Source organism: Aythya fuligula, chromosome 2, assembly GCF_009819795.1.
Source record: "Aythya fuligula isolate bAytFul2 chromosome 2, bAytFul2.pri, whole genome shotgun sequence".
NCBI classification, from domain to species: domain Eukaryota; kingdom Metazoa; phylum Chordata; class Aves; order Anseriformes; family Anatidae; genus Aythya; species Aythya fuligula.
In genome coordinates this window covers 23,171,727-23,194,118 of record NC_045560.1, presented here as the reverse complement: position 1 = coordinate 23,194,118, position 22,392 = coordinate 23,171,727, and the positions used below count along the sequence as shown (strand labels likewise).

The 22,392-nt window shown below is 40.2% G+C and overlaps 1 protein-coding gene across 1 annotated transcript in view; it reads right to left on the bottom strand.

Moving 5' to 3' along the window:
- ZNF804B (zinc finger protein 804B) overlaps positions 1-13,764 on the bottom strand; it is a 237,973-nt gene extending 224,209 nt beyond the window's left edge. Inside the window, exon 1 of the mRNA XM_032182408.1 lies at positions 13,657-13,764. Within this exon, the coding sequence (XP_032038299.1) occupies positions 13,657-13,764 (108 nt within the window). The remainder of the gene's footprint in view (positions 1-13,656) is intronic.
- Positions 13,765-22,392: the final 8,628 nt, after the last annotated feature.

The following is a 22,392-nucleotide window of genomic DNA, read 5'->3' as shown; positions in this document are numbered from 1 at the left end:
CAGTCAAACTGCATGCACCCAGAGAAGTGTGCAAATCAAAGAGCTGCTAAGTAGCAAGAAAGGTGTTCTGGTGACTGTGTGAATATATATGCTATAGCAGCATGGCTTGTAATTTACCAGCATTGTTTGTCAATCAGTAGTACAGAAAAAATAATAATTATAAAAAAAAGTCAGGGTACAGAGTCCAGCAAAAAGGAAAAGGTTTAATATTTGGACTGTGGTTGCATTTTCCTTCTATTGAAACTCTGTAACTGAGTCACAGCAATGTCTGAACCCTGAAGGTCCTAGTTAACTGGTATTCACTAACTTTAGTCAGATTACTTTCTAAATAAGGTCGAAATAAAATCTGAGGACCAGATCCACACTGGTGTAAATAAGCCTTGAAAACTGCAATCGATTAACCACATTGATTTAAACAAGATAAAATCTTGCCCTGACCTGATGGCCTCTGGGTACTCCTGCTGCCTGTGCATGTTAAGAATGCTTGGAAGAACTGTGAAAAGCACTCTGAGAAGCTCATTATGATTCATAAATATTCTCTAACCTGCTCTTTTTCCTTGAAGCTTATTGCCTGAGTAGTGAAGCTGAGCTTTATTCCATTCAGTTAGCATATGCATGTCACACTTCCTGGTACTCTACCTATTAGAGGCACAAGGCTGACTTGTAATGGTGTTTGCAAGGAATGCAGCCACTCCATCTTGTCCACCCACCAGACTGCTGTCAGAAGATTCAGCCACTACTCATCAATCTTTGGATGTCACAACACACTCCAAGGTACAGTCCTATCTTCAGCATATGCTTAAGGGTGCTGGAGCCAAAGTTACGCTCTAGTAACAGAGCCATGACATGGGCTCAAGCACTAGTATGCAATTATCAATACTGTTTTATTCTTACAATGCTCAAAGCACAATCTGGGGTTATGGTCCCCATCATTCTCCCAAAGTGCATTTATAGTTTGGGGAACAACAGAGCATGGACAGTGTTCCCAGTAGGTAGTTGGGAAAAGGGTCCCTTGTTTCAAGGTAGAAGAGTGTGGCCATGTGGGAAAGCACTGTGAGTGCCTGTCACCTGTCTGTAAGGCTCTGATGCTTCTGCTTTCACTGTGCAGACATGGCCACACAATGTCATGGCCCTGGCCCCAGCACCGGTTCCGCTTTATTCTATAGGGAAGTTGCAATTGGTGGTAACTGCTGAAATGTTGTTAGGCCTCAACAGCTTCTTCTAGGAACTGTACCCATGATGGAGTCCAAAGAGCAGAGGGCAGTCCTGTACCTACTCAGAGACACAGAAAGCTTATAACTTCTGGGATAATCCATAATGGGCCAAACATCAATGTTGAGCAATCCCAAATGCCAAGATACTTTTAATACCCTAACTCCTTTCAAAAAAACATCTGCAGCCCAATTCTGGCATGTCTTTGGGTTTGCTTCTTCTGCAGGCACCTATGTGTTACACAACTTTCCCACTGTACTACCTGATGTTATCTCAAAGAGGAAGGATAGTCTGAAACTAAAAATCCTGGGCAAATATATTGCGCAGACTTAAACGCTAACTGTAGGGTGACTCCAGCACATCCAGAATCTGAGCAAGGTTCAAGATCAAGGCAGACAGACCAAGAAAGACTTAGATGGAGCTACTGTGCCTAGAGAAAGTGATTGCTGCTGCCCCAAAATGCAAACAGTAGATATATAGTGTCTAGAAGAAATATAAAGTCAGTCCTCATAGGCTGAGGATGTAATGTTCTGAGAACTCCAGAACATTACAAGGAGTTTGCAAGGTTGCAAGGAGTTTCTCCTTTATACCACAGAAATGATACATGTTTGGGCCCATTTTCAGCTGGAGTCAGAGATGGTCCATTCACATAGGCATATGGCATTGGTCGTACATGGCAGAAGAACCCTAGGAGTAGCAACCTTCGCCCTATATAGGGGTGGGATTTCAACTGTTGAGAACAGAAGAAGGAATTTTTTTTACCTGCCTTTACTGGCAAAAACTTTGGTGCTCACGTTGAGGTGAGATAGACACTTATACATCTGTGCCTGTCTCTCAAAAAGGGCTCAGGACCATTCTCTGGCAACGGGGACAACTGGCACTGAACAGCCCATGTCAGTGCAGTCAAACTTTCTTAGCTTCCAGAGGCAAGTATTCACATGGAAACTGTGTGCTGGCAGGGGTCCCTGCCCTGTGGTAATTCCCAAATCCTCCCCAAGTTCAGGAGAGGGCTTCTTGATCCATGCCACAAGTATACTGGAAACAGTGCTTACAATTTCATAGTCTAGATGATTAAACTCCAGTGCCTGGCACATCCCCTGGTGTTGTTTACTAATACACATGTAGCCTTTGAGGCTCTGAGCCTCAGCGCTTTCTGTAGTGAACTCATTTACTTTGCAATTAACCTCTCCATTCCCATTTATTAGACCTCCTTCCTCTCCTTTTTCCAGGCACTTCTGAAAACCAAGTCATCTCCATGCCTGCCAGCAGCAATGCCTACGCGCCTTTGTTCAATGTCCTTCAGAGTAAAAACAAGGATTCACATTTTTTATTGTTTGTTCTACTCACTGTGAAGTACGGTGTACAATTGCAGCACTAAATCACTATACTTGAGGGCTCATTCTGTTCTTAATATGCAGATTTTATCAAAATATATTAGTACCATCAAGTAGAAAATTGACACCTCTATGTTTCTTCAGACACCACATATCCTTTATAACTCTGTACGAGATTTGAACCCTACAATTTATCATACGGTATGCTGTAATCAAAAGCATCAATCTTTTTAAGGCTGTCTAATGCCTAATGCCTACATTCACCATCCTTATTAGCCAGAGGTTAGAAGTATAAACATAACTAAGTAAGTACATAATGATAGAAAAGAATAGAATTCCTTTTATGACATATGCTCAGCAATACCTTTTTATTGTCAGAAGACAGTTCAGAGTAGCTTTACATATTTAAAACTCTTCAGCATAAGGTACTACAATTACTTAATCAGATATTATTCTTAGCATGCAATCAGGAAGCCAATTAGGATCTATATACCTGCTCCCAGGCAAATGGAAGGGCAAGATCTGAACTTTACCTGTATGGACGTGGGAAGAGAGACTGTCAGTGATTTATCGCAGTGGTGTTGATCTCACCCGCTGACTCTGTTTATTTTGTTGTGGATTGTGGGCATGAGGCTGCTGGTGGGTTTGCATTTTTTTTCACTCTTCAAGATTACAGTATTGCTTGGTGCAATTATCAATCACAGGCTAAAAATAGCTTCAAAGAATACACATTTGGGGCACTTTTTAATAAGAATTTTATTATTCAGACAGTGCTCTGTGGAGTGTCAGAAATACAGTATTACTGCAATTAGATATAAATTAGATTAAAAAAAAAAAAAAAACATAAAAAAAAAAAAAAAACAAAGGAAACTTAGAACAAGCAATGATATTTTGATAGAAGGGAAAAGCATCCAAGGTCCTTCTTACCTAAGTTTACAGATGAAACTAAACTTGAAAAACTAGAAAAAATATTTTTCAGCTTGATTATTACTAAGTGTATACACCTAATAAACTTCATTTTCTATAGCTTAAAGAATGGGTCTTCAAGAATAGACAATGGAAACAAAACATTTTTGCTGTGCATTTTAAGCACGTTTCTCTGGCTTTGGTTTTATTGACTGGGAAGATTATGCAGGTGCTGTTAAGTCATTCTGTAAACTTGGTTAAACCCCTTCCAAGGAAACATTTTGTTTTAACTTCTTCTGTTTTTCTGTTTATAATATCTCTTCTGATGGAAATTATCAAGTATGCACAAGTATGCAAACCAACATAAACATTTGAAGGCTGATTCAACAACCCACAGATATCACAATAAGTCACCTACAAAGTCAGAGATTATTTAAGGTGATGAAATAATAGTGTGAGATACTCAGGCTAGAAGACCTTCCCCTATTAGAAGTCTTAATACAGCACGTGGCTGTATTTCAGCCATCATCTTAAGAATTATGTACTTTATAGAATTAAATGCCCAATTCTGTCAATCTCTCTTTTTTTTTTAAATGAAAACTTCACAAAAGGAAAACTTGTTCCTCAATAAGAAGCTCTGAACCAGTGCTGCACAGATTTATTAACCCAGCTGAAAAGAAAGGTGGACCTTTCTCCATCAAGCATTAGCATTTTCAAATATGACATGTCCTCTAGGGAATAAATTTAGAGACAGATTTTTGTTTATTTTGAGGAAAGAGTTAACTTCTGAGATAAATAACTACAATGTTGAGTTTGCTTTTTTTTTTTTTTTTTTTTTTTTTTAACTTCTAAAATGCACTTATTATAATGCTAAGCAATAAAACACGTATGTTGTACAATATATGTCTACTAAAAAGTCCCTGTTCTACATGGTGTACAATACATTACAGTACTAAAAAGGTCTCTAGCAGAAGATATGAACAAAAGATAAAAACAGCTACTTTATGTACTCAACACTCATTCCAATGTCATTTTTATTTTATAAGATATGAATACAATTTCTGCATCAAAGAGCACACATATGTGATTTCTCTATTGATTATTAGTAACTACAAAAATTTATCACTCACTTCCAGAAACAACTTTTTTTAGTGTTGTTTATTTTGTGTGTAAATAGCTGTCTCCAGCACTGCTCAGCCTTCCTTACATTGCATTTTTGCCACAGTGAATAAACAAGGATATATTTATCAACGCAACAAAAATTCAAAATCTTTGTATACCGTACTAACTTTTCTTGATTACGCTAACTAAACTATCATTCCACATTTTGCTAGATTTTCTTTGAAGGGAAATAAGTGTATATCTGACATGAAAGAAGTCAAATGCCAGTGTCCACACAGATGCATACAACATAATAACCTTAGACCTATATCAAGAAAGAACAGTAGTACATCTTTATAAGGTCTGCAGTTAAGCATTCAGACAGCTAGAAGAAGCTGCATTTGTATTCAGTGACATTTACAGGATGCATATTTGTTATTGAATAAGCACAAACTACTTGTATACACATCTCATTGTGTCTTGTCTTTTGCTTTATGGGAACCTGCAGGACTGTGCTTTTTAATTTTGTCTTCAAAACAAGTTCTCAATGGCTGTGTGGCAATTTCTGACCTGGTCCTCATCAGACAAGGGACCAGGTCTGCAGAGCAGTTCCCAGTAGTGAGGTGATGGCTATGTGCAACGGTGCTGTTTGGCACAGACCTGTGGTCATGCAAGCTGTGGCCTTCCAGCAGATTCTGCTCCTACACCTTCTAGCACGGTGGAACAGTCAGAGCAGTATCTGGAAAAAAGCAGTGCCTTTCCCACATGGAGAAATACTTTTAATTATCCAGTCCACTGATCCCCTGCCTTAGTCAGCGTTCGGACCACAATGTTCACCAAGCAACTGATGGGGGGATCATTGCAAATTCTTTCCCTGTCTACCTGTAATGCATCACCAGAAGCTTCTTGTGATCACAGGCAAGGGCTCAAAACATCAAGATTTGAACTCAGTTTTCCTCTTGAAAGGTGTCTAATGTAGGGTGGCATGATTACACAGCTTTTTCTGCTTTTGTCCCCACAAAACATCAGTAGTCTGAGTTTTTCACACTTCACAAACTCATTCTTCCTCTGAAGATTTGATGGTAAGCACAGAGAACATGAAGATTTGTATAGACAAATTGTTTGCACAGATCACATATAAAACCCACAGAAACTACTAAAATTAGAATAATGAGAAATTGAATATGAGAACTGTTCTTTGAAAATTATATTAAAAATGCATAGAACAGCTTAACAACTATAAGAGTTGGCATTTCCAGCAGACCCACTGATCACAGTAGTCCTACAGATTTTATTTGTAATTTTAAGTTACACCTATTCTGTGGATGGGATTTTTAACTCCAAATCCCACCTACGAATTATTTTGCTATCAAAGGTTATATTTTAGGAAGGTCTGTTCTTATGCTTTCCAATCTAGTTTCACAAGCCTTCCTAACATGTTACAGTCTAAGCTGGAAATGCAGGCTGCAGATATACAGCCGATTACAACTGAGAATTTCCTCAACAACATCAAATACATCTCTCCCATTCAGTCTGAGTAGAATATAGATGGAATATTTCTGTTGACACAAATGCACTATCTGTTTTAGAATGTGATCCAGGGAAAACATCAATTGAAAAATTGATATCTACTAGAGTTGATTAATGTATGAATTGTTTCAGAGCTGCATGCAATCTCCGAGCAATAGTTTTATTTCTTTACTTGAACCAGCTTGCCAATTATCATTATGCATAACTATGAAACTGGGACAAAATTCTGATGATGATGTTTACATCTTATCCAGTATGCACATAAATTTAGTAAAGTATAAAAATACAAAAAAAGAAAAAAACAAAACAAAACAAAAAAAAAGATGTCATTAAAATGTCTTACAACTGGATACAGAACAGTCTGAGCAGTGAACAGCATTTTCAGGCATGTGTACATACGCCATGACAAATCTGTTACCCATGCGCAGTAGTTGATTATACAAGACAAGCAAGCAGTCATACGTGCACACATAAAATACAGAAATGCAGGAGTGAACTCTGGATACTACCTCTAATATTACAGTAGCTACCCCTGGTACCATCTATGTAGATTATCATCATAAACCAAGTTACTTGAATACTGTTCATACACTGTTTTGATAGTTCAAAGGTTAAAAGCGGAACTGTTTAAATCTTGATGAAAACAGTGTTTCCAACCATTGACATGAATGTTAAATAGGTGTTTTAAAGGATGTATTTATCACTACTCAGAAATACTTGGACACATGAAGTTCTGCACACAAGTATATTTGCAAAAAGTTTTTCCCCAGTGAAGACCACTGAATTCCTTGGGCAAACAAACTGGATTCTTAATGATCCTGAGTGTTAGGTTGGGAACTCAAGTTCCTGCAGCTCATTTATGCTTCTGTACTTGTCTTCACCACTGGCTTGATCCTGTAACAAACTTCATTTGACCCTTTAAATACATTATCCCTGATACTTTTTTATTTTACTGTGATATGAAAACTTTCACAGTAATATAGATCTTGAGCTCTAAAAGAAGGATTGCAGCTTTTGCTGTATGTTGTAACAATTGTGATGCACTGTCTTTGAGAGTGAAAACCTTGAGGGTATCACAGAGGATGTATCCATACAAGAAGCAAGGCTTGTACAGGAGGATAGAAAAATAAAATAACAAAACTAATTCTCTTACAGTATACTACCAATGGCATTTTATTTTTTTTTTAAACAGTATCTCAGGGTATAGTTAAAAACATTTTGCATTTCCATTTTTTCCACAGAAAAGTCAACATTTTCCACATGGGAATAGTTTTCCACACTCCTTAATACACCCTACAGATTTCCTAACACTATGGAGAAAAATGCCATTTGTAGGTAACAATGACTTCAGTCTTCTAAAACAATCAACTGAGATGTAATAAAAAGAGTTAACAAATGTTTGTGTAAAGCGTTAAATGTAAAGGGTGAAAAAAAAAGCCTTGTAGCCAGAGGCTATACAGTCTATCAGGGAAAGACATCTTAGGGGAAAAATACCTACATTCTGGCTAGTCTAAAAACTTTCACTTTCTTCTCCACTTATCAAACTTTTGCAAGAAGTTCTTACAAATCCTTTTTGGTAGGAATAAGTATATTCAGATTATGTGATTCTTTTGACCATGATTTTTTATGCAAGGGGTCTCAGGTGAAATTATTTGTGTAAATAAAGTTACTGACTTTACTTAACCCTTAGGAAATGAAAACAATATGCCCTCTGAGCCAGGGTGAGGAGCTGGGATTTCTTCCCCAGTGCAGGCAGGACAGCTGGCCTTGGACAGCACCGGTGGGTAGAAGTCCAGAGGGCAGGAGAGGAACAGGCAAAGGAATAGCCCTGAACACTTAGAGCTGTTAGCAGCTAAACCCGCTATCTGCAGAAGCACTCATTTCACAAAAAAAATCTTCTTTTCAAACTTCCACACAGTTCAGAATAAAAACAAATAAATTACTATACCCTGGGTGAGTAAAATATGATTGAGCTGCAAGTGAGGATGCAAATGGATATAGTGGCAATTTCTCAGTTTGGAAGTAATCGACAAACAAGCATTGCCACATGAAAAATAAGAGAGACATCAATCTAGTTTTAAGAACTCAATAGAGGGACCAATAAAAATACTAGACTGCTGGAAGGGCACAGTAAAACATAAAGCACCTGTTTAACATTACAGCTAATTGTGGGTGAAGGAAATGGCCCCAGCAGAAATTGGTTGAAGACGATTAAATTTGATTGTAATGTTATATCCAAAGTGAGATGCCCACTGACAGAACTGGAAACCAAATATGCTCAAAAGTTGTAGGCAGCACAAACATAGGTTTAATACAACGATCAAGCAGCAATGCTACATGTGGCTAAAAACACATTACTGTATTTTCTGAAGGTTTGTTTTTGCCCTCATGCACTGCTGAAATCCCCAGAAAGCACAGTAATAAGGACCATAAAGCCAGGAAATAAGTTCACCTCCAAGTTTAGCGTGGGCTGCCTAAATATTTACATTCTCCAGCATTAGGCTTGGTAGGAAATACACTCAGCCCACTCATATGTGAAGTGCCCAGAAGCAATGATCTAGAAATAGGTAAACCAGGGTGACCCTCCCACATCTGTGACTCCCCTTCATGCGTGTGCCACTGTGCACAGGCAGGTGCAGTATCTGCTCTATGTATCACAGGGTGAAGTGTCTGCTCTATGCTTTCAGCAGTGTGCACAGGCTCCCTCCTGACCTGTGATCACCTCTTCTCAAGGCAGCTGCCAGAGACTTTTGACACATACACACATATGCACATACGAATGAAAGTACTGCTTTCTGTTTCCTTTCCTATTTGTCCTTTTCTTCTTTTTTTTTTTTTTTTTTTTTTTTTTTCCCCTGTCTACATTATTTTCAGGAGTTTTTTGGTGTGTTTTATTTCTGCTATTTCTGCTTCCCTTCCAACAAAGCTAACCAAACTAGGTTATTTATTTGAGCTCTGGTTCGTTACCAATCACTTCTTACTATGTTTCTTAATGTTTTGCTTCCTGTGCCCCCTCCCCAGTAGTGCCTACACCACAGCCTTCTCCTCTGCTTTTAGATCTTTGAGGGTACAGACACAGCTTTGAGGGAAAAGAGATTTGTGATATGAGACTCCCAAGTTATTTGGTCTTCCAGCTAATCTCCTGGACATTCAGTGGCTCCCTCCTTTTAATCTGCTGCGACCTAGACCACATTTAATATGGTACACATGCACCATATCTAGCTTTTACATCGCTTTCTCACAGCCATTCTTGGCACACCTCTCTCCTTGCTGCTGGCAAACAGCAAACTCACACTATTCACTCCAAACTCAGTCTTGCTAGTGTTTCCCGCTCAGACTCAAGCAGACTGGGAGAGCTGCTCGTGCCATGGCCTTGCTGTTCCCTACTTACAGTACCCAATTCCTCAACCACCCCTTCAGTTTCTAAGAAGTTTTCGAGAGCCCAGTGTTGCTATCCACTACAGAGAGTAATAAAGTGCTACTCAGTCCTGGTTACACTCACTTTAGTGCTGCAACAGCATGTTTGTGGCTTTGTATCAACTAAACAGTCATTACTTCCAAGTAGCTGCAAGGTGCTTATTTATTGCTACTGGAACCTCTGGACATGGGGGGAGAGCTGTGCTGTTGAAAAGATAGCTCTGTGCAACACTGGAGCATTTCCCACCCCCTGCCCCCCAAAGAAATTAGGCAAGCCCTAAGTGCAACAGAGCAACTGCCTGACAGCCTTATTAGAAAACAGCGTAAAGAAGTATGTGAAAAATATTGTATTCAGCTGAAGCTGCAGGGAGCAATGGAAGGAAAATAATTAGCCAAGTCAGAAATTGGCTAAGGCACTGGCTTTTCTGAATCTTCTATTTCCTTCAAAAAAAAAAACAAACAACAAAGGGGTCTTTAAATAACAAGTAGTAAATGAGACTGTTTACAGCTCACCTTAAAAAGCCACAAGCAGAGCCGTGCACCCTAACAACATTGGATCCGAAGTGATTCAGAGGCAAGGGGGCCATCTGCTGAATCCCCAGTACCATTTTCTTTTGTATCCTGGAAGGTTTTCTCTGAAAGTTTCACAACCAAGTCCTCTTCAGTGCTGGCTTTGCCAGCTCTGTGACAGGGGTGTGACAGCACACCTCTGAGCAGGTTTGGCTGCCAGTGGGCATTACAGTATATTTGCCACGACTGCAAAAAGTACAACCACCATGCTGATCAAGGCAATCTGTTCAGGACTCAGAAATCCTTCAGACAACATCACAGGCTGAAATAAATACAAGATCTGCATCATAATGCCTTCCACTAAATAGAAATTTCAGAGTCAGAAAGCTTTCTACGACTTGCTCGCAGTATGTTCATGAACTTAACTCTCCAGGCAAAACCAAAAAGCTTCAGCACAGAATCACTACTCCAAAACAAGCAGCTTCTTTCTTCAGCTTAGTGCCTTTCCCTCCCAGCAATGCTGGCACCATGGTCAAACTCTAAACCCCCTTTCCAGTGCAGGTCTATCACAACACTGTGGGTACGTGATTCACTGGGGACTGCTTCTGACTCCACTCTTTCTAAATTCATCACTAGTAACTTCAGACCTCAACTTCATAACTAGTTTCTTTTCCAGTGTGCAGAAATGGGCAAAGGGAAGGTGGAGTTTTAAAGTGATCTTATGACAATGTCACCGCATGTTCACACGCTCAAATGAAGTGCAGTATCTTTGTAGTCTTCCATATCTTGCTCTTAGTACTGCTACAGCTGAAGGTCTCTCTCTATACCTAGAAGAAGGACCAGATTTATTTCTAACACAATAATAGCAAAGTATGCTAAATAAATATTATGGGAATATTCAGACTGAAAAATCCTTGTTCACATAACCATGAAATTTGATAAAGGTATTTAAAATATTCACCACTGTTCTCATTTCTGAAAGCATAGCCTTAAGTCTACTGACATTTCATGGTCTGTTAATACAACACTTTAAATATAGAAAGATACATATTATACATTAAAAACTTTGTAGACTCATGCATAAGATAGCTCATAGTGTACAAATATAAGATTGTTTAATGGTACAAGCTATAATATTTAATCTTCAAGGCTACTTCCAAGTTCAGCATTTTAAAAATAACTGTGAGACACAACCTGAACCTTTCAAAGTTATATTGAGGAGGTATTAAGTAAAATAAAAATTATAATAAATTAAAAAAAATAATCAGGCAATATAAATAAATGTCAATTGTTTATGACTTATTAAGTATAGAAGTGGTCCCAAGTTTAACTCATAGCTTATTGAAAAGAAAATTCAAATAGATGGAGGGTTTGTTTGTATGGTGTTGGTTGTTGTTGTTTTCATGCTCAAAACAGTTCTACTACCTCAATTAGTACTAAATTCCAGTATGCATGACTCCCACATCCACAGTATAAACATGTATCCAGGTGTTGTTCACTGTTCACTGTTCTCAATTTCATACACATTGATGAGCAAGAGGGTATGATCTGGAAAGTTAAGTTTGTAGATACATACAAATTACTCTAAAGAATCATTGCTTTCAGGATTTAATAGCACACTATTATCCAGTTTGCCAACAAAGCATTCCTTGTTTTTCACCTGAAACCTGGACTCCCACATGAAAACAGCACATATGGAAGCAGTAGTAAATGCTAATATCAAACACTTAAAAGCAAAAGAGTTCTAGACCTACAGTAACCCAGCATTAATAAAACATTAATTTATCATATACCTGTATTCCTGTCACTACTCTGGGTTTAGCCTATCACCTCAAAGCCTGACTAGCTTCAAATAGCGGTCACTAAAAAAAAAAAAAAAAAAAAAAAAAAAAAAAAAAAAGTGTACATAGAAGTGAAAGTTTTCCCTCAATAATTCAGAATGAAAGCTAAGAAATGCTAAAATTATTATTATTATTCTACAGAAATGGTCCAATACCATGCAAAACATTTCAATTCCTGGTAAAACCACCACACATTAATCTCAAAAACAGCAGTCTGTCATCAGGAAAAGCAATACAAAGTGGTCTTGCTACTTGTTTCAGACTCTGTAAAGCTCCCAGGAAAGCATGTTTCTATGTAGTGAACCTGAGCTTATTTTCAACTTTTACTTCTTTTTTTCCACACACAAAATATGTATATATATATTTTATATATATATAAGAAAAATCAAAACGAATATTTCTTTATCTTTTTTCTCTGATATTAGCATTTAAGCGAAAATTCCTCCCAGCTGTTGACAGAACTATCTCAAAAATGTTGATGTGCTGGTGAATTAAGCTAGTACATTTATCTCATTAAGTATTTAGGCTGAGAGGAGTGGTGCCCATCCTCATTACGTAGTGAGAAAGAAAGGTAAAGAAGTTGGGAAGGATTTGAGACATAACACTATTCTTGGCACTGTAATTCCTGACATCTCGCCTCGACTTGAACACCAGCTGCTAAAGTTCTGTTAGACACAAAACACAAATCCGCAGTACAAAGTATTTACAGTCAAGCATCTTCCTGCTCTACATCTTTGAGGTCTTTTCCTTTCTCCCTCGGACTTGGGGCGAGATCTCTGTTAAGGTCTGGTGCCGACCTGTCCTGCGTGCGGGAGGTTTCCACGCACGAGGATGGCTCAGCCCCACGGGTCGGAGAGCACGGGCACAGCTCAGCCAGGGGCTGCCGGATGGGACCCGCTGTGCAGATTCAGTGCAGTGCACACAAAGGTTGCAGCAGGGTAAGGGACAGCAGGACAAGGACCCGCAAGCTGCCGTAGGACGACATGGAGGGGGTTTTAGCCGTGCACCGGAACGCTGTCACTTCACTTCTCACCATCACCAACAGCCAAGAAACGGAAAGCAGCGACTTTGGCATCACACGCAGTTCCCCAAAGGCGTTTGGGGTGCAGCTGTGATGGGACCAAAGCAGAGGGACCACCGGTGGGGTCCGGGCACCGCCGACACCTCACCAAGTCCGGTAGCGGGGCCAACCCGCGAGTATTTCGCATGTTCAGACCCGTCACGGTGACGGGGAGAGCTGGACCCCAGCCGGGGGGCTTTTGGGGTGCTGCCACCACCCTCGGGAGGCGGAAGAGAGGCTGCATCGCTCCGGCTCCCCAGGGACACCCGGATCACGGCAGCTCCCCCCGCGCCCCCCGGTGCCCTGCAGCGACCCGCGGGGACCGACCCCAGCAGCCCGGCGGCTCGGGGCCAGGCGGGACCTTCCCCAAACTCCCCCACGCTCCGCTTAGGGTCGGGGCTCTCCGGGCAGCTCACAGCACCCCAACGGCAGGGGTTCATCCATCCCTAAAGCCGGCTCGGTTCCCTCGTCCTCCGCAGCCCCCAAACCCGTGCCAGCGCACCAAGCCCCCACTCCCGGAGCATCCTTCACCCACGGAGCCTCTCCAGCGACCTCTCCTCGGGGGGGAGCCGCCACTCGGCACCACCCCCGCTCCCCTTTCCCCTCGAGCCCCCCACGGAGAAACTTTTCGGAGCCTCCCTCCCCGCACCCCTCGTCCCCGTGCCCCCGTCCGGCCTCCCCCACCCGGCCCCGCTCCTACCGTGCGGGGGGCAAGGGAGGGAGGGAGCGAGGAGGTGGACGTTACCGGCGAGCGGGCGCCCTTCTTGCGGAGCGGTCCCCTGAAGACGCCCTTGATGCCGCGGTAGTGGCCGTTGCTGAGGTGCCGGGAGCTGATGACCAGGTAGCACGCCATGCGGGGCCCCGCGGCGGGGGGGCGGCGGCGGCCCGGCTCCTCCTCGGCGGCGGCAGCGGCGGCGGCGGCGGTGCTACCCCCGGCGGAGCGGCAGCCGCCCGCATGAAGGAGCGGCAGGAGGCAGCGCAGCGGCGATGTGCCCCCCCCGCCGTCTCATCCAGCGCCCGGCTGAGCGCGGCCGGCGGCGGGGCGCGCTGAGGGCGGCGGCGGCGGCAGGCAGCGCGCATCCGAGGGGGCGCGGGGGCCAGTCCGCATGCTGCTCCGCTGGCAGGAGACGGGCCCGGGGGGAAGAAGGGCAGAGCGCAACTTGCACACTCCGCCGCTGCCACGGCCCCTTCTCCTCCTCCTCCTCCTCCTCCTTCTCCTCCTCCTCTTCCTCCACCTCCTCCTCCTCCTTCTCCTTCTCTTCAGAGCAGGCCACCGGCAGGCGAAATCCGGCGGGGAGTTTCTCCGCGGCAGCTCCCCATGGCTCTCTCCCTCTGCCTGGAGGCTGCAGCCCCGCCGCACGCCTCCTCCCGGGCCGCTGCTGCAGTGGGCGCCGCGTCTCACCGCGCCTCGCCTCGCCTCGCCCCGCCGGCGGGAGGCGGGGTCGGGACGGCCGGGGGCTGCCCGGGGGGCGGCGGTGAGGAGGGGGGCTTTGGGGTTTTGGGGGGTGTGCGGGGAGGTGTTGTGTCCCGCCGACCCGGGACGGGTACTATGACAGCGGGTGGATCGGGCTGGGGAATAGGGACCACCCCCCCGCCTCTTCTCCCTCATCATCCTCCCTTTCTTCTCCAAACTTTTCCGCGGTCGGTGGCAGGAAGATAGCGTCCTGCATCCCCATCCCCATCCCTATCCCTATCCTCATCCCCATCCTTATCCCCATCCCCGCAGCCCCGGGACCAGGAGCGGGCACCGGCCACCAGCAGCCCGCCCAAACGGGCTTCTGGCCGTGATCGTGTGTGCATTGTCCCCCTGAAAGCCCGTGCATTTGGGCTTGTGGTATAGTTTGGGCTTGCAAGGGTGAAATTCCTCCACCACTAAACGACCGAAACAGGTTGTTCTCCCCTTCTGCTGGAGAAGCGCGCTGAGTCTCAGAGCTGCCGATGCAAACTCAGCTCCTTTTCATCAGGTCACAAGTATTGTCTCTGCTCCGCTACTTACTAAGTCGATAAAAATAATCAATAAATCACCCAGCGTTCGTAGTCACCTGCAGATCTTTCATTTCTTCCAAGTAGATTACTTTAAACTGCAGATAACATGAATTTCAGATTTTTACATTTTTTTTACCGTGAAAGCCTTTTTTTTTTCAGATATTTAGTGAATGAAACTAATTTGAGCCTCTAAGGAACTATCTCTCTATGAACATTACACAAATTTAAATTAAAAAGAAAATCTCACACAAGCTACTGAACTGTATATATAAAAAGGTCACGACAAAACAAATGTCAGATTTGGTCTGTGTATGTAAAATAGTGTTGCACAGGCTCAGTATAGAGTGTTTTCATAAAGTATGATGATGTACATATACACAAATGGTCAAGTACATTACTATATATTTTATGAATAATTGTGTGGTGTTACAGAGAAAAAATAAAAAATAAAAATGTGAAGTTAGAATAACCAAAGCTGGAAGTAACATATTGAGAACATCCTTCTGTTAACCATATTACTTTGTTTTCCAATATCTATATCTAATATCTATACCTAATATCTAAATAAATAATAATAAGAATAACCTGGGGGATGATAACAAATTAAGCTGATAAAAAGCAAGTGCAAAATATACCAGAGGACCTCACTCTTCATGTCACGGGTAGCTGTGCTGTGGAACTCCTTGCCAAAGGGTGCTGTAGCAGATAGATTAAACAGACATGTAGCTCTGTGGCCTGGGAGCAATATGCTGCCCACAACAAGCATGTGCAGGATTCTGAAATAAGCACTTACACTGAAAAGTGACTTTTTAAAAATTACTTTACCATACCAAAAAAAAAGTTAGCCACTGTTAACGTGAAAGAAAAAATGAACTTTTATGATGAGTTCCTCCTGCAAGTCCTGGAAGTGACTGACTTGAAATTTGTCTTTTTTGGCATAAAATTTATAGATTTTCTTAACTGCATGTTTCTTTCTGAAATTACTGCTCCAAAGTCCTGGTAAAGATAATGGTATTAACTTCAGCTTGATTTTGGCCTGCACCTTGACCTTCTGACTCCAAAGTGAATATGCAGTGAGGGCAGTGAAGACCAGCATCTTTTCTCTCTGACAGTGTAATAAACTTTCCAAAACTTTGCTTCTCTGTGATGCAGCAGTTGTTTCCCAGAACAGAAAAAATAAAATAAATAAAGTCACATCCTTGCTAAACACCATGCAAAGAGGTATCAGTTCCTCTTCTGTTCTGAAGAGATATGGAAAGTCCTTTGTTCCATGGAGCTGATGTTGCTCTACTACATACAGAAGAACCGTGCCACAAGCATGCAATGGAGATGTGTGTTGCAACTATAAGGATAGCCTGGCCGGTCTGTGCCACCTGCAGAGAAGCTTCAACACAAGCCAAAACTCTGCAAGAGCTCCACTGTATTCTAAGGACAGTATTTTACTTCTTAAACCTATAGAGTCTTCCACAGTTCATTTACTAAGATTGTATGAAAGGGAAATGATTTGCCCCAGAGTAGACTGCACAGTACTCATTTTATCCTGCTGAGAAGGATGATGTGCTCAATTGACCCTGCTGTGAAAAGTAGAAGTCATTTTAGGCTCACTTCACTTTGCAAACCCAGGGGAATAGTTACTATGACCACCAATCTAATTTATAAACAATCTGTAGGACACAAGCCTCAGAAAATGAGATTAAGAGTTGTCAAATGGAACGATTAGGTATTAATTATAACACTCCCTGAACATCTCCCCAGGTCTCTGGAGATACTGCACCTTCTTCTCTTTCATCACAGGTCATGTAGAAATATGAGCCTTAACTATTTGTAGTTTCATCTGGGTCCAATCCTTCACTACCTTAGATATCATAAAGTAATTTTCAGCTGAGCACAGCGGATCTAAAATACTGCCTTTCAGAGCATTATGTTTTCTTTGCAGAAATGTTAGTGACTTTTGAAGATGCCAGGAAGTGGAGAAGCAGGTCGGCTGTCACTAACAGATGATGATTAGAATAACAAAATGTTCTCCAACTCCTCTATTCTCTCAGTTTATATGGGTTTTTATAATTAATAAAGACTACTTAGCATTTATTGCCCCAAAAAAGTCTGTAAGCATTTTCTAATTATTCTTTGTAGGGATTGTCCTCATGACACAATCTAGTGTTGAGTTGAAATACCCAGTCTAGATCTAAAGCTGTTACTTCTGACATAAATATAATCTGAAAATCAGGCATCAGAAAATGATATTAATGCAGTCATATTACTTTTAATGGTTGAACTAATTCATGTGCTTCTTCTTGGTGTTAAACAGTACGCTATACACATACCCTTAAAACCTTGTCAACACTGAATTTTATTTCAATTTTATTTCAAATATTGCTCCTAATGTTAGTTCCATCTGCATACTGATCCCATTACTCTGATATTCTCTGCTGTATAGGTAAAACCTGCAATTAGCATGATTTGATGGCTGCTGACATAATCACTCCTCAGTGTGAATATAGGCTAGATCTGCTCAAGAGCCTCAGTCCTAAAATGCCTTTCCACAGCCCTTTACTGTGCTCACAAAGAACAAAGACATCCTTCCCCATGCCTCCAAATGTGAGAAAATTCAAAGAGCACAAAGAATATCTTTTGGCACTACACCTTTCAAAATTTTACTATAGCAATCAAACAAGAACAGAGTGTGTAGACACACAGCTTCACTGCTGTTTCACAGTCTGGTTATTCTCACTTGAGTTAGTTTAACATGAGATGTTTTCCAACGCAGAAGAGTCCAAATGAACCCGGTAGTTAGAACATCCCTTGATACTGATGTGATTTTTACAAGCAGTCTTCCTCGCAGTACCGAATGAGTGAGATAACTTCTTGGCAAGACAATTTGGGTATAAGAATACACAATGAAGATCTTGACAAGCAGTGGCTTAGTGTAGCTTTACAACATGTGTTATCTCCAGACAGAATGGAGATTTTAAAGCTGTAAATCAACTCCTTAGAATATATGAAGATCTTTGGATTGCAATCACGTTTGTCCATTTTCAGTTCCCCTAACCCATGTTGCAATGTGTATACAACGATGCACGAAATAGGTAAAGCTACAATTGCCAGTCTTCAGTTATCTCGTTTTTAGTGGTCCACAACTAAATCCACTTCCTCCAAGCTCACATGAGAAGTGAACTCCTGCCTTGCTGAAACCAATGACAGTTTTGGAGGTCAACAGAAACAAACTTTTACTTCTTAGGTATGTCCACATATGGTAACAAACTCCTACAAAAGCCCGGGATAAAGTGTTACATTAAATGTTTTCTTATTCTACCTGAAGATACTATCTAGTATTCTTACTGTCCTAATTCTTAGTAAATTAGGATTATATATTAGAAATATTTAGAGTTTTTATAAATTTTATCCTGAATGTTTGATTTGTTCTTCTGTAGGTTATACCTGGGAGAACACTTTGTAAGTTTTAATTCTTACTTAGAGTTCCTGGTGAATATAAACATATAAGGTGAGCTGTCCATGTAATGTTACTTTGTTTTGCTTTCAGTCAAATGACAACTTCATATCTCTGCTTTTTTTTTTTCTTTTTTTTTTTTTTTTTTTCTCTGAATCTTTAAGGATACCAGCTGTACTTTTCCTGAAGCAAGCATTAGAGAAAGCTTCATTATATCTGTCTTTATTTCTTGAATTTATTTCGATTATTTTAGTCTTTCCCTACTTTATTCCATTTGAAGTAAACATAATACTGCTTATCCAAACATTTTTAATCCCAGGCTGCCTCTTTTTATCTAAATAGTAGTTGCATTCCTTGAGTGAATCACTTATGTAAGCAGCTTTCTATTACGCAAAACTTGAGTCTGTCAAGGTTTATACACTTGAAGCACTGATGGATAAGTTATTCTACTCTCTAGCCCATGCAGAATCAATGGCATCATTTTATTCTGAATAGAGCTTTTTGGAAAGTCTCAGTGCTGAATAATCACTTTATATGCTACACCTTGCTATTAACTGAGTAGCTAGCAAATACAGCAGTCCTCATGATGAGCAAACCAAAGTGCATGTGTATACATCAGTGAAGAGTGGTAAATCATGCCCTACTTTTCTTATGGGCACACGCTCCACTGACTTTAAGAAAGTCATATAGTTGAACAAGAATCTCATTCAAATAATTCATCTCTACTCCAACTTTTTTTTGATATATCTCTTATGTGACATTCAGCAACCTCTCTGAATTACTTTCTCTATCACTAAAATAAATAAATAAATAAATAAATAAATAAATAAATAAAATGTTTACTTCAGAGTTAGATTTATAGGGAGAATAACTCAATAATGTAACCATCATCATAATGGAGAAGTATTACTAGGTGATATTGAGGAAGACTGATGATTTCATAATCAGTTAAAAATATGCAAGAAATCTGTTATTTTCAAAAGGTTGCTGGACATGCCATTCACTTAAATTAATTGGTCAGTAATACAAATAGGACTTTAATGTATTATTAACCAGAGCTCAATACTTCCAGAGTATGACCAATAATGCAAAGATATATTTCATTTTCTCTTCCGAGATAACATTCATTGGTTTCTTCTTACTTTTAGCTGTATTTTTTACCTATTAGGATGGACATAGAAAGGATAATGTCAAGTAGCCACTGATATGAAAATTATATAGCAGAGCTCCCATTCTATTTTTGTAGCAAATCCTTTTTTCAAGATGACATGTGAAAGAGATGAAGGTGAAGCAGTGTTTTCATACACTTGCCAATTTATTATGTTTGCATAAATATTTAATACATCAATCTTGTTCTAAAGGAAGAATATGGTTTGCATTTCAAATCATGTCATTTTATTACATTTACTTACTTCTAAATCTCACCAAAACTTTAATTACTTGCTGGACATCCACAAGAGACGTTACTCACATTATTCATTCCTCATTGATGGTCATCAGGCTGATCTCCTGGGGTTAGCACTGTACGTACTTGTGGCCTTAATATCCAAAAGATGTATAAAGTTATTGCATTTTTTTATTAGGAACTAGAATTGAATATTAACTAGAGAACAGCTATTCTCATATTACTTTAAAGGGATGTAAAGAGAAGGCAAATATTGTTTATACCTTCCATAGATAGCCATGATATCTACAGAAAACCAGAGACACAGTCAGGGTGCCTTTCAGCCACAGATACACTAACTTCAATAACCAAAAAATCCACAGCCGTGAATCCTTTTTCTATTAATACTCATTTGCATTGAGGAGCACACCACAAACTCTAATGAAGCAGCCCAGCAACAGGAGAGGATCCCTTGTAAAGGATAGGTAAAGATAACTTTGATCATATAGATTTTCCTGTTGGCAGTGTAAGTTGTCTCCCTCTTGGTGTGATGTGATGTGCAAGGGTCATTTATCTTACTTTGCCTTGAGGAACATACTCACATGCTTGCACTGATTGTGTGCTAATACACAAAACACCTACAGTGAATTCTATGGACAGAATTGGCTTGTCAAGTCAATATCACACTTGTCTTGCACCAACGTTGCCATAAGACACTCATAGATTGTCAGCACATTTTTTTTTTATTTATTATTATTATTATTCCCCCTCCCTTTTGTGGCCTCTTAATTGTCATAAGGTCTCTCAAGACAAGTTAGTAATAGAAGACAACACATTATTTAGTAAAAAGTGAATGAGAACTCAGTTTGGGAATAGAGAGGGCTGAGGAGGAATGCTTGTGATGTCACACAAATTGGATAAAGATCACTGAGCTGAGAACTCTATATGTGCCGGTCATAAGAAGGAAGCTGTGAGTAACTACAGAGAATTTCTGAAAAAAAGGGCTACTTGGTATGGCAGTTCACTAAGCCCCTCTAGATATAAAAATGACAAGGAGAAAACAACTCTTTCACATGAACATAAAAACAAATTATTGTTTGTAAAGCTGCTGAAGTGCAAGGAATAATATTATATAAATACATGCAAACACACACATAAACTTATTACATATATACTATTTGTATATATGTATAAATGTGTATCCAGTGTCTATATGTTAATGCAGATTTATGAATGATTTAGAAATACATATTTCAATGCTTAAATGTAAATACTTATACTGATTTATTTCCTGTGCATCTTTTTCTCTTTTTTACCACTTCAGTGAAGTGACAATTTTTATTTTTTGTTACGAAACAATGACAGTGAGTTGTTCAGCAAAGCAGTGCAGAACTCAAGTCTGAGATGTTCACACCCGTTACACCCCTGTACCGCCTAAGCTCTCTCAGATCTACATGTTCCCATGGAAGTATTTATTTTGCACCACCACAAGATCACCTGGTTAGCTCTGTAGTTATCCTGTTGCCAACATTTCATTGTCTGTCCGCAGTAATACTTCAGCAGACAATCTTTAAAAAACTTTGCAAAGAAAGATGTGAAAGGCACAGGAGAAATTGCAAACTGACAGCAGCATTTGTCAGTTGGCATCCTTTGGAATTCTGCTGTTTACTGAGCACAGACTCCTTCACGTTATTAGTTGTCTATGAAACAACAGTTGTTTTCAAGGCAGGCACCAACATATTTTCTGTAAAACAGACAAGCATACTAAAATTTTTTTGAGTGTATTATGGACTATTTTTGCTTCTTTTTCTATTTAAACATTTCAAGAATTTCATAGATTCCGTTCAAGTTGCATGAAACAAAATATGTTTTTCTGTTGGCAAATAATTGCAAAATATCCCCATTCCTTGGAAAAATGAGAACACTGTTGTAATGTTAATCAGTGATGACTGACAATAGAAAAAGGAATGTGCAATAAAATCAAAAGGTGAATTTCACTCTCAAATAAAAAGCTAGCACAGGACTGCACAGTTCATGCCCTCCATGGTATCTCCTAGAATGTGCTTAAGTGGTTCATGGACTTGCTGGCATCTGCACAGGTGTGGATTTCATCTGATTTCATCTGAAGATTGTCATTGTAGTAACTTGCTTATGGCCAAAAAAGTCACTATTTTCTGTGCAAAAATAAAATAGATGTTTGTTTCAAATATAAATTTAGCCTCTATTTTTACAGTCATTTTGTGCTCTAATTATAACAATCTAATTTGTAAACAACACATGCTGAGGTTTTGACAGTGAAGTTCTGATGAAACACAGAGTACAAATTTTAATTACATACAGTTCTAATACAGTGAGCACTGCAGCATTTCTGTCATCTTTGAAATGGTAACAAAATGTAAAAAAAGTTTTTGAAATATGAGCATGAAGGTAATGAGATCAATAAATGTCAGCTAGAAAAAGTAATCACAGCTCTAGAGACTCACTAACCTTTCTACAAATTCTAGAAATAATAGACTAGCTTGGGATGAGGAATTCTTTTAAAATGAGAAACAGATACTATTATAAGGGGAAAGTGAGCCAAAGAATGCTGAATAATGTCTAAAGCATTGCCTTTTTAGGCAAATAAGAGCAAACAATCAGTATTTTTACTTTTTCCTCCTGAG